The sequence below is a fragment of the Octopus bimaculoides genome, chromosome 29 (genome assembly GCF_001194135.2).
Source record: "Octopus bimaculoides isolate UCB-OBI-ISO-001 chromosome 29, ASM119413v2, whole genome shotgun sequence".
Lineage (NCBI taxonomy): Eukaryota > Metazoa > Mollusca > Cephalopoda > Octopoda > Octopodidae > Octopus > Octopus bimaculoides.
The window spans coordinates 937,526-949,722 of NC_069009.1; the positions used below are offsets into that span (position 1 = coordinate 937,526).

A 12,197-nucleotide genomic window follows, 5' to 3' on the forward strand; every position below is an offset into this window, starting at 1 on the left:
TATATATATATTATATATATATATATAATATATATATTATATATATATATATTATATATATATATATAATATATATATTATATATAATATATATATTATATATATATATATATTATATATATATATATCACACAAACACATTTAATATACGTTGCGCCAGAATGAACTAAGAAAGACAACTCTTGTTAAATCCTTCGCGTTGCATTTAATTATTATCTCGATAATTAAAGTTTGCATTGCTAATTAGACTGCTCTTGCTTTAAAATATAATATAATGGAAATTATGCAACAATTTCGTCACTGTAGTTATTTTGGTAAACGTCTGACATTAATTGGGTGACAAGATGACATTGAAAGCGGAAGTGACGTCAGAGGATAATGACAATCTGTTCGTGGATCAGAAAATTGTCTTTTTGGCCGTTGAAGACGCACGTTCGAGTCTCCTCCCCGGTGGCCACTGCAACCTGAATTTCTCTGCCTGTTTGATTTTGTAACTACTGCTTTACCGTTTCTGCGTCTTCCTTGTGATTGCCCTAACACAACCCCGGTAAGTCTGATATTTACGTAAAAACAACGAATAATTTCCTATTTGACGTTCGTAAAATCTAATTCGTTTTAGTTTCAATTTCGATTAGTATGTCTACTCTTTTTATTCTGAATCTCAACGATGTTGTACAGCAACTTTTCATATATCCTTCATGTCTTACAATGTTTTGTTTTTTCTTCTGTAATTTCAGATTATTGATAACATTGGCATCAAAGAATTTCTTTACATCACCAGTATTTAATCATCTTTTAAAGACTAAAGGAAGATACACACCAGTGGTTTCCAACCCTTTTTTTCTTATGGGTGCCTTTTGATGACTATTCTGTTCTGGTCGACCAATATAGCCATTTGATGTTTATAAACTACTTTCAAAATTCATATTTTGCTGTTCACACATTGACTTGTGTAGTTGAACTATGTAAAATGTTAGAGAAAGAAACTTAACTGTTTCTTGCCATAAATACATTTAAGAAAAAAAATTTTTTTTTCGTGAATCCTTAAAATACTACCATAGATCCCCAATTTACTGTTTTGCTTGTGTAGGCTCCTTTTGATTTCTATTCTGTTCTGGTGGACCCCTATAGCCATTTATTGTTTAAAAACTTGTTTTATAGAAACTTCTTTTAAAGTTCCTGTTTTGTTTCACACACACTAACTTGTGAAGAACGGACTCTGTAAGACATAAGAAAAAGTAATTTTACTGTTTCTTACAATAAATACATCTGAAGAAAAAATTTTTCATGGACCTTTATGTTACTGCTGCGGATCCCCAATTTGCTATGTTGTTTTTGTAGATCTCTAAAAGTCTTACAAAAACCCCAGTTGAGAACCACCAATATACACAGAACATATATAACACTGTTTTGAGATTATTAGCAACGTTTCTCTACTTCACTGTTTGGAATGAGTACAAGATGATTTTTGCCTTCTCATTAAATTTGCATTATAAAGGAGTTTGCCAAACGTTCACATAACAATAAAGAATATAAATGATGAAAGTATAGTAGCAGCAATGTATTTATTTATTGGCAATCAACTATAAAATAAAGAAAAAAAATAAGCATTTGTGGGCAGGAAGTAATCATCATCATCATCATCGTTTAACGTCCGCTTTCCATGCTAGCATGGGTTGGACGATTTGACTGAGGACTGGTGCAACCGGATGGCTACACCAGGCTCCAATCTAATTATGGAAAATGAATTGTATGAGAACGAAGGTGAATTTGATGCACAATCTAAAAAGATTAACTCTCCTGATGGTATAAAGAAAGGAAGAGGTAAAATATATCAGTGTGATATCTGTGAGAAGATATTTTCTCAAAAGTGTAACCTCACAATACACAGACGTACTCATACAGGAGACAAACCATATCACTGTGAGATATGTGGTAACTCATTCTCTCACAAGGGTAACTTAACATCTCACAAACGTATTCATACTGGAGAAAAGCCATATCAGTGTGATATCTGTGGTAAATCATTCTCTCAAAAAGGTCACCTAATCACTCACCAGCTCATTCATACAGATGAAAAACCATATCACTGTGATATCTGTGGTAAATCATATTCTCGTGAAATTACCTTAACAAGACACAACCGTATTCATACAGGAGAAAAACCATATCATTGTGATGTCTGTGGTAAATCATTCTCACAAAAAGGCCACCTACTTACTCACCAACGTATTCATACAGAAGGAAAACCATATCACTGTGACATCTGTGGTAAATCATTCTCTCGTGGAATTAACTTGACCAGGCACAAACGTATTCACACTGGAGAAAAACCATTCCAGTGTGATGTCTGTGGTAAATCATTCTCTGAATGTGGTGTCTTAACTTTACATGTACGTAGTCATACGGGAGAGAAACCATATCACTGTGATACCTGTGGTAAATCATTCTCTGGAGCAAGTACCTTAACTAAACACAAACTCACTCACACAGGAGAGAAACCATTTCTCTGTTACATCTGTGGTAAATCATTCTCTCAAAAAATTCATTTAACTACACACGTAGGTGTTCATGCAGAAAAGTGACTGTATCAATGTTAAAATTTAAATTGTTAAATAAAATCTTCTATGTCTGTCATTCAAATTGTTTCATTATTTTTTTTTTTTTTCATTTATAGAAATAGTAATTTTATAAATATTCTATTTTTTGCTGGTGTATACAATGTACTTAATTTTATGATAAAATGTATTAAAAACTTTTCCTGTGTCTAATGCTGTCATATTATGGATAGGTGACAGGATGTGGTTGGTGAGGGAGCTGGATGAATGTCTGTCTGTTTGGCACAGTAATCAGTACTAAAAATAAAATATTGGTTTCAAATCTGGCACAAGGCCAGCAATTTCAACCTCAGTACTGTTGGTACATATTTTATTGACCCCAAAAGGATGAAAGGAAAAGTCGACTTCAACAGAATTTGAACTCAGAACATAAAGGATGAAAAGATGGACAAAGAAGTTATGAGGGGTTGTATGGTGTGCTTAAAACAAAATTCTCTTCAAAACTACTTAAAAATGTCTGAATAATGTGTTGTTTTTTTTTTAAGGCATCCAAGCTGTTCTATGTGGAGGCATAGAAGTCGAACACGGCTTAAAATATGAGGATTGAAATGCAAAGAGATGGAAAAAAATCAGAATACAGAAATCTTCAAAGTCTGAAAGCTCAGAATAACAAATTCTGAAATGCTTTAAGACAAAAAAAATATTATTATTATTATTTCTACTCTAAGCACAAAGCCTTGAAAATCTTTTGGGGAAAGGGGCTGGTCGATTACATCGACCTCAGTGCATAACTGGTATTTATTTCATCGACCCCCCAAAAGGATAAACGGTTGAGTTGACCTCAGCAGAAAAAGTAGTTTTAAAATATGGTATATTAGTATTTGGTCAGTTGTCCTCCTTAATATAATTGTTTCTTCAGTTATCCGTTAGGGACAAAGTTGTTATTAATAGGGCTAATAATGGTGGTGAGTGGAGGCGCAATGGTCCAGTGGTTAGGACAGCGGACTCGCGGTTTCGATTCCCAGACCGGGCGTTGTGAGTCTTTATTGAGCGAAAACACCTAAAGCTCCACGAGGCTCCGGCAGGAGAGGGGTGGCGAACCCTGCTGTACTCTTCCACCACAACTTTCTCTCGCTCTTACTTCCTTTTTTCTGTTGTGCCTGTAATTCAAAGGGTCAGCCTTGTGTCACGCTGAATCTCCCCGAGAACTACGTTAAGGGTACACGTGTCTGTGGAGTGCTCAGCCACTTGCACGTTAATTTCACGAGCAAGGCTGTTCCGTTGATCGGATCAACTGGAACCCTCGACGTCGCAAGCGACGGAGTGCCTACAACAATGGTGATGAGGGTAGATTAGTTACCATCGATCTCTGTTTTTGACTGGATGTTTATTTTATTGATTCCGAAGCAACGAAAGATAAAATTGACATCGACGGAATTTGAGGTCAGAACGAAAGAAACACTGCTTGGACTAAATAATTACTATTAATTTTGGTACACTACAACAATTTCGTTTCGGTATAGTATTTCCCATTTTTATAAGTTCTTGTCAGGGAACCTGTTTTTCAGCAATACTTCCAGTAGTAGTTTTTCTTTGACCTCTTGTCTGAAATTAGCGACTTTTCTGAGTGAATTTCTACATTTGTATCAAAGCTGTAGGGAAAAGGAAGATAAGAAATCAGATTAGATTGTGAGTAAAGCAATAATTTCATCTTATTTTAATATTTTAGTTCGTTTTCTCTTTCTACAAACCTCCCAAAAGAACAGTAATGTTGATCCAGTCGTAAATCTTAAGATATTCAAGATTTGTTTACATTTTACCCATCATAAATACTATACTAAACCTGCTAAAATTTTGAAAATTAAGTTATCACTCTGTATTATAATTACTAATACCTTTAAACAATAACTCGGCGGAGGTAAAGAATACATACACCACTCGTTTTCGGCGTCGCAAAACCCTAACCACCGGGTGTATGTATTTTTTTTTACTTTCGCCCAATAATTCTTCCTTTTGTTGCCGTAAGTAACAACGACTATTGCAAGAGTTGTAAGACGCAACAAGAATTTTAGAAAAAATGAATACTTAAATGAGTGGAAATCGAACCAGTGTAAGTGGTACTTGATTGGCCACTCTGGGACTGAAGCCAGAACCATGTGGTTGGAAGCAAAATTCTTACCACACAATCATTCCTGCACCGCTATTGTCATGTCTATATAAAAATGTAGTAAAACTTTCGATGTTTTAATCTCTCTAATCTCTAATTATCTCGTATGTTTGACACTGTTGTTTCTCTTTTCTTTCAGATTATAAAATGACATCTGCATCACAGAATTTTTATATAAACTGCATCATTCGTATCGAACATCTTTTAACTGAACAACGATGTTATACATAACACATGTAACACTGTTTCTATGAATACATACTGAATTACAGCAAAATATTTCTTCTGAACTGAACAAAGTTATCGCATCATTGAAATCTCAATGCTTTGAGATAATGAATGATTAATTCAAAACAATATGAATAAATAAGCATTACATTTGACAAAGGAATCTGAACGCTAATGGGTTAAACTGGCCGTATTTCAATAAAATATCTACATATTCTTTATTCAAACCTGCCAGATCCCAGCCCTCACACCCATCCTACAATGTCATTCTAGATATAAACAATACATCGTTGGAATCTTAAATCTGTAATTTAATGAATCATTAATTCACTAGAATTTGAATAAATAAGTATTACATTTGACAGAGGAAAGCTGAGTGTTAAAGAGTTAAAGCGATTAACAAGGAAGTTTGCAGCATCTTCAGATATTAACAAAGATTATTATTGATGGAGATATATCAGTAGAAATATTTAAGAGCAATATACTAGAAGAAGGAAAACATTTGTGTACTGTGACAAGAGAAAGGAAGATTATGGAAAATGAATTATATTGGAGTAAAGATGAATATAAAAAAAGAGTCTGAAGAAATTGATTTTCCTGATGAGGAAAAGAATGAAAAGGGCAAAACATCATATGATTGTGTTACCTGTGGTAAGTCATTCTCTCGGCAAGCTAAGTTAGTCATTCACCAACGTACTCATACAGGAGAAAAACCATATCACTGTGATATCTGTGGCAAATCTTGGGCTCAGAAAGGTAACTTGATTACTCACCAACGTATTCATACAGGAGAGAAGACATTTCGCTCTGATATCTGTGGTAAGCCATTGTCACAAGATAGTAATTTAATAGGACACAAGCAGATTCATGCAAGAGGAAAATATTTACACTGTGACATCTGTGGTAAATCATTCTCGCGGAAAGATAACTTAGACATCCACCAACGTGTTCATACAGGAGAGAAGCCATATCACTGTGATATCTGTGGTAAATCGTTCGCTCAGAAAGGTAACTTGACTGCTCACCGACGTTTTCATACAGGAGAGAAACCATATCATTGTGATATCTGTGGTAAACTATTGTCAAATCGTAGTACGTTAACAAGACACAAACAGATTCACACAAAAGGAAAATATTTGCACTGTGATGTCTGTGGTAAATCATTTTTTGATACTCATCATTTAACTACTCACAAACGCATTCATACAGAAGAAAAACCATATCGCTGTGATATCTGTGGTAAATCATTCTATGAAAATAGCTACTTAACTAGACACATACGTATTCACACAGGTGAAAAGCCATATCATTGCGGTATCTGTGGTAAATCATTTTCTCATGGACCCAGCTTAACTGTTCACAAATACATTCATTCAGGTGAGAAGCCATATCACTGTGAAATCTGTGGTAAATCTTTCTCTCGAAATGATCATTTAACTGCTCACAAGCACATTCATACAGGAGAGAAGCCATATCACTGCGAAATCTGTGGTAAATTCTTCACTCGAAATGATTACTTAACTAGTCACAAACGTACTCACACAGGTGAGAAGGCATATCATTGTGATATCTGTGACAAATCATTTTCTCAGAGAAGCAGCTTAACTACTCACAAGAACATTCATGGAAGAGACAAACCAAATCAGTGATCTATCATCATTGTTTTCCATGTCCACATTTGCCATTCTCTCATGGGTCAGATGTAATTTTTTGAAGTGAATTTTCTCTCTCCAGATGGCCATCTTGTTGCCAACTTTCACCTGTTTCAAACTAAGATATTTCCCTATGACCAGGCATGTTTTTGTGGCACATTGGAAATGGACATATCAAAACACTAAGAGAAACAAAATTACACACCCCATCTGATAATACTATCTATATTTCGACACACAAACCTGGAAACAATGAGGTATAACACCATTATTCAAAATTTACCTATACTCTTTTGAGCTTCTAAGGTGAACCACATTCTACAGGGTATCCACAAGGTCTGGGTACATGGAGTAAATAAAGTCATATTTGAATAGGAATTTCAGTACAAATATCATTAGTGCATTTGTGAAAACGTGATTTCATTACGTAAATAATTGAGTTACCGTACAGTAATACCTCAATTGACTAGGACCTGCTTTAGGAGATCCCAGGTTTACAAGGTTTATTTTTCTAGCACAAGATCCAAATTTTTGAGCGAAGTGCAAAAGGTTCTACTACCATTAATGCTTCTGCATGTTACTAAGAAATTTATAAATAACAAAAAAAAAGGCTTCTAAAGAAAGAACTCTACATTCGTTTTTTAGAAAGAAATCTACAGGTCCATCTATGAGTGCTTGTGAATCGTTAATTGCATCTACTAGTGATAGTATGTGAGAGTCTAGTGTGAGTGAAAGTGATTCAGAAAACAATTATAATATATTTTGTCTATTCTAAATGATCTGGACATTCTTTTTACTTTAAATAAAATATTCTTTACATTCTTCTGTTGTTTTATTGTCATTTATTTACAAGTATTATAGATTTCACAGGTAAAATATTCTTCTGGGAATGAATTATGATTTATAACATTGCTTCTATGGGGAAATTATTGCTTTTTGCTTAATGAGTTTTCACTTTAGGAGCAGTCTCCAGGATTAGATTAACTCATATATCAAGGCATTATTGTCTCTGACATTATTTTGGCACAAGACCAGCAATTTCAAAGGAAGGGAATAGGTCGAATAACCACATGGATCGGCATGTGTGTTTTTTATATGAACTAGCATGAGTGCTTCTTACAGGGACCCACACAATATATATATATATATATATATATATATATATATATATGGGAGAATGTACGAAAAAACAACAGACGAGGACAGGTGGTGTAAATAACAAAAGGATGTATTAGTATGACGCTCAGGAATACGGAAAGTCTTTGACGTTTCGAGCTACGCTCTTCAACAGAAAGAATACGGAGACAAGGAGAAAAACACGGAGAAAAAAAATTGAATAGTGTTCAGTCAACGGTCAATCATATATATATATATATAGTAATATATATTAATTTTAACGGTGAGTGTTTCCAAAGCAGACCTCCATACATGACACATAGAAAGTTTTAGCATCGGCCAAAATAAATATTTTTATGCCATATTTTGCTGGTTTAATGGACATCATAACTGGAGGTACAATTATCCATAAATTTCTCAAAGCACTTTCTAAAAGGTGCAATTTTATCTTCTACATTGTACATTAACTTAGTGGAATGTGCTGAGAAATTGTATGGATGGATAACACTGTCACTACTGCCAGATATAAGATACACACGTACAAACATCACCTGGGGTATGAGATACCCCACAACTCCACTGAAAGGTTAAAGCGAAATTCCGCCACATTTTCTCTACCAAACTACTTTAAAATGTTTTCCTATGGCTGAATGATGACACATTAATTTTGTTTCTGCTCTAAATATCCTGGTAAAGTAAGGGTACAACTTATACAATAGTTCATATGGTAGATAAATTCCTATAGATATGGCTATGTAGTTAAGTGGTTTATATCATATCCACGAGGTACTAGGTTCAATTCCATTGTGCAGCATCTTGGGCAAATGTTATTTCCTACAACCATGGGTTAACCCATACCGTTTAGGTAAAACGCAGTGGATGGAAACTGTATCGAAGCTTGTCAGAGGGATTGTACCTGTAATTAAAAAAAATACAACTTCGTCACACTGAATCCGGTTCAAAATTGCCTTAACAGTACAGATGTCAATTTCACGCTACCGAACTTAGGCTCATATACTTGTTTATCTCCCTTTACTCACATATTTTGCTTACCGTCTTCCACTGAGGAATACCAGCAAACTTCTGCCAGATCTCCTTATTTCTTTTCATTAATGCTGTCAATTTTGTGGTAACAGCGTTCCTTCGAATATCACATCGAATTATTACCAACAAAATAAAAGAGATATGTGAAAAGAATTCTCTGTAGCTCGGTGGAAGATGTCAGGAACATTGCTTCTTTTGCCAAAAGACTATCGTAAGCTTAATGTGTATTTTGAAGGCATCCAAGCTGTTCTATGCGCAGACCAACAAGGCGTACAAAGCTGAAAATATGTGAGGGTTGAAATGCAGAGAGGGGAAAGATCAGAATACAAAATGCTTCAAAATCTGAACGTTCAGAATAGCAAATTCTGAAATGCTTTAAGAAAATAAATAAATAAAATAATTACGAGAATAATAATCCTTTCTACTAAAAGCACAAGGCTTAGAATTTTGTGGGAGGGGACTAGTCGATTCTGCCGTCTCGCTGCCTCATATAATGATCCTTTCAACTATAATAAGCACATGGCCTGAAATTTCGTGGGTGAAGACTAGTGGTGAGTATCTACCATCGACTTCTTATTTTTATGGATCTTTATTTTATTGATTCCGAAGCAATGAAAAGTGAAATTGAGATCGGCGGAATTTGAGCTCAGAACATTAAAAAGCCAGAAGAAACCACTGCATGGCCTAAATAATTGCTATTACTTTTGGTACGATGCTATAATTTCGTTTCGGTACCTAAAGCAAACCAATGCATGTTTTATACATTCCCCATTACTATAAGGCACCCGTTCTCATGGACGTTTGGTGGTGGCAGATATTCTCTTGTCTAAATTGATTTTTTTCTGGGTGAATTTCCACTTATGTATCAAAACTGACGAAGAAAGGACTATATGGAAGATAACGAGTGAGATTAGATTGTGAGTGATGTAATAATTCCATCTTATTTTTATATTTAAGTTCGTTTTCTCTTCACACAAATCTCCTATAATCAGAAATCTTACGATTACCTATCATAAATATTATTCTAAATCTGCTGAAATTATGAAATTAATTTATCGCAACACCTTCAAACAATAACTCTCCCTTTTGTTGCCGTAAGTAACAATATCGTTAAAGCTATATATATATAGAGAGAGTCAGACAAACAGACAGAGTAGTATACCTATACGAGTGTACCACAACCACCCCGAATTTGATTCAGATAGTGTAGATTCCGAATATATCCTCTGATGCAGATGTGTCTTGTCAGGTGACTTGTCAAAAGGTACCTCATATTTTAATTTCTATTTTGCTTATCTAAACTGGAATACAGTTGGTATATGTTAAGCTTCTTTCAGTTCCCATCTACCAAATCCTCTCAAGGCTTTGATTGGTCACTCTGAGACTGAACCCAGAACCATGTGGTTGGTAAGCAAAATTCTTACCACATAACCATGCCTGATCATGTCTGTATACCTGAGGAATTTCAACCATGTTTCGTGGTCTGCTACCACAACAGCTCCTTTATAGGATCCAGTTAGCTCAAGACATCATCAGGAGGAACCACGTCCGGTTTCGGCCCCTACTCCTCTACCGTTTTGTCGTGGCGGGGCCCCTCCTTTCGGAGGTGTCTTCAGCTCTGGTGTTGGGTGTATGTCTTCTTTCTTCTATTCCCTGGCCTCTTCGATGCAGCATCAACGAGTGTCAGCGTCCGACTGATCGTCATGTGAAGTTCCCCATTTTGTTTTAATCTCTCTAATCTCGGTACTACTAAAGCAGCGCGGACCCGAACGCGCAGTCGCGCGTCCGTGCTAGCTAGTCGTGAGTGGTCGATCCTAACCCTAACTCTAAACACGTATTCATTTGCACACGCGGGTTAGGGATAGGGTTAGGGTTAGGATCGACCACTCAAGACTAGCTAGCGCGTTCGGGTCCGCGCTGCTTTAGTAGTACCTCTAATCTCTAATTATCTTATATGTTTGACACTGTTGTTTCTCTTTTCTTTCAGATTATCAGGTGACCTCTGCATCACAGAATTTTTATATAAACAATGTCATTCGTATTGAATGTCTTTTAAAAACTGAGCAAAAGATGTTATACATAACACGTATAACCCTGTTTCTATAAATATATACTGAATTACTGCAAAATATATCTTCTGAATTGATATATGGAGCAAACTTTCTCTTCTTTATTGTCTGGAAGACACAGAAAATTATATTTGTATTTTAATTAATCCTTTAGCATTTTACCTGGCCATATCAGTCTGAAACGTTCTAGCTATCTTATGTTAAAACTGCCCACATCTGGCCTCTTACACTCACCATGCAATGTCATTCTATACATAAACAATCACATCATTGAAATCTTAAAGTAATAAGATAATGAATGATTAATTCAGAAGAATTTGAATAAATAAGTATTACATTTGACAGAGTAATCTGAATGTTAATGAGTTAAAGCAATTAACAAGGCAATTTGCAGCATCTTCAGATATTAACAAAGATTATTATTGATGGAGATATATCAGTAGAAATATTTCTTAAGAGCAATATACAAAAGGAAGGAAAATATTTGTGTACTGTGACAAGAGAAACGAAGATTATGGAAAATGAATTATATGAAAGAACTGATTTTTCTGATGATGTAACGAATGAAAAGGACAAAACATATGATTGTGATACTTGTGGCAAATTATTCTCTCGGAAAGCTGACTTAGTCATTCATCAAGGTATTCATACAAAAGAAAAACCATATCACTGTGATATCTGTGGTAAATCGTTCACTCGAAAAAATTACTTAACTAATCACCAACATATTCATACAGGAGAGAGGCCGTATCGCTGTGATATCTGTGGTAAACCATTCTCACAAGGTTGTAACTTAACAAGACACAAACAGATTCACACAAGAGGAAAATATTTACAGTGTGATGTCTGTGGTAAATCATTTTTTGATACTCATCATTTAACTACTCACAAACGCATTCATACAGGAGAAAAACCATATCGCTGTGATATCTGTGGTAAATCTTTCTATGAAAATAGTTACTTAACTACACACATGCGCATTCATACAGGAGAGAAGCCATATCACTGTGATATCTGTGGTAAATCATTTTCTTACAGACACACCTTAACTATTCACAAACACATTCATTCAGGTGTGAAACCACATCACTGTGAAATCTGTGGTAAATCATTCTCTCAAAATAATCATTTGACTAGGCACAAACGCATTCATACAGGAGAAAAGCCATATCACTGTGATATCTGTGGTAAATCATTTCCTGGAACTAGTGATGTAACTATTCACAAGCGTGTTCATACAGGAGAGAAGCCATATCCTTGTAATATCTGTGGTGAATCATTCTCAAGAAGTGGTGACTTAACTAGTCACAAACGCATTCATACAGGAGAGAAGCCATATCATTGTGAAATCTGTGGTAAATCG

At 35.1% G+C, this 12,197-nt stretch overlaps 3 protein-coding genes across 4 annotated transcripts in view; all 3 read left to right on the plus strand.

The window, feature by feature from the left end:
* Positions 1–2,643, plus strand: part of LOC106877981 (zinc finger protein 239) — a 5,803-nt gene extending 3,160 nt beyond the window's left edge. The window contains exons 2-3 of one of the 2 annotated variants that reach the window (XM_052977991.1): positions 307–547; positions 738–2,643. In XM_052977991.1, coding sequence (XP_052833951.1) covers positions 1,710–2,585 — 876 coding nt within the window. In that variant the 5' untranslated portion in view covers positions 307–547; positions 738–1,709 and the 3' untranslated portion in view covers positions 2,586–2,643. The remainder of the gene's footprint in view (positions 1–306; positions 548–737) is intronic. The other variant, XM_052977992.1, reaches the window with a different exon arrangement.
* Positions 2,644–2,766: 123 nt separating this feature from the next.
* Positions 2,767–7,430, plus strand: LOC128251248 (zinc finger protein OZF-like). The gene is made up of 2 exons (XM_052977985.1): positions 2,767–4,247; positions 4,865–7,430. The coding sequence occupies exon 2, from the start codon at positions 5,493–5,495 to the stop codon at positions 6,600–6,602; it is 1,110 nt and encodes a 369-aa protein (XP_052833945.1). The 5' UTR covers positions 2,767–4,247; positions 4,865–5,492; the 3' UTR covers positions 6,603–7,430.
* A 1,944-nt stretch (positions 7,431–9,374) lies between these two features.
* LOC128251251 (zinc finger protein 271-like) overlaps positions 9,375–12,197 on the plus strand; it is a 4,380-nt gene continuing 1,557 nt past the window's right edge. Inside the window, exons 1-2 of the mRNA XM_052978002.1 lie at positions 9,375–9,682; positions 10,753–12,196. Coding sequence (XP_052833962.1) covers positions 11,349–12,196 — 848 coding nt within the window. The 5' untranslated portion in view covers positions 9,375–9,682; positions 10,753–11,348. The remainder of the gene's footprint in view (positions 9,683–10,752; position 12,197) is intronic.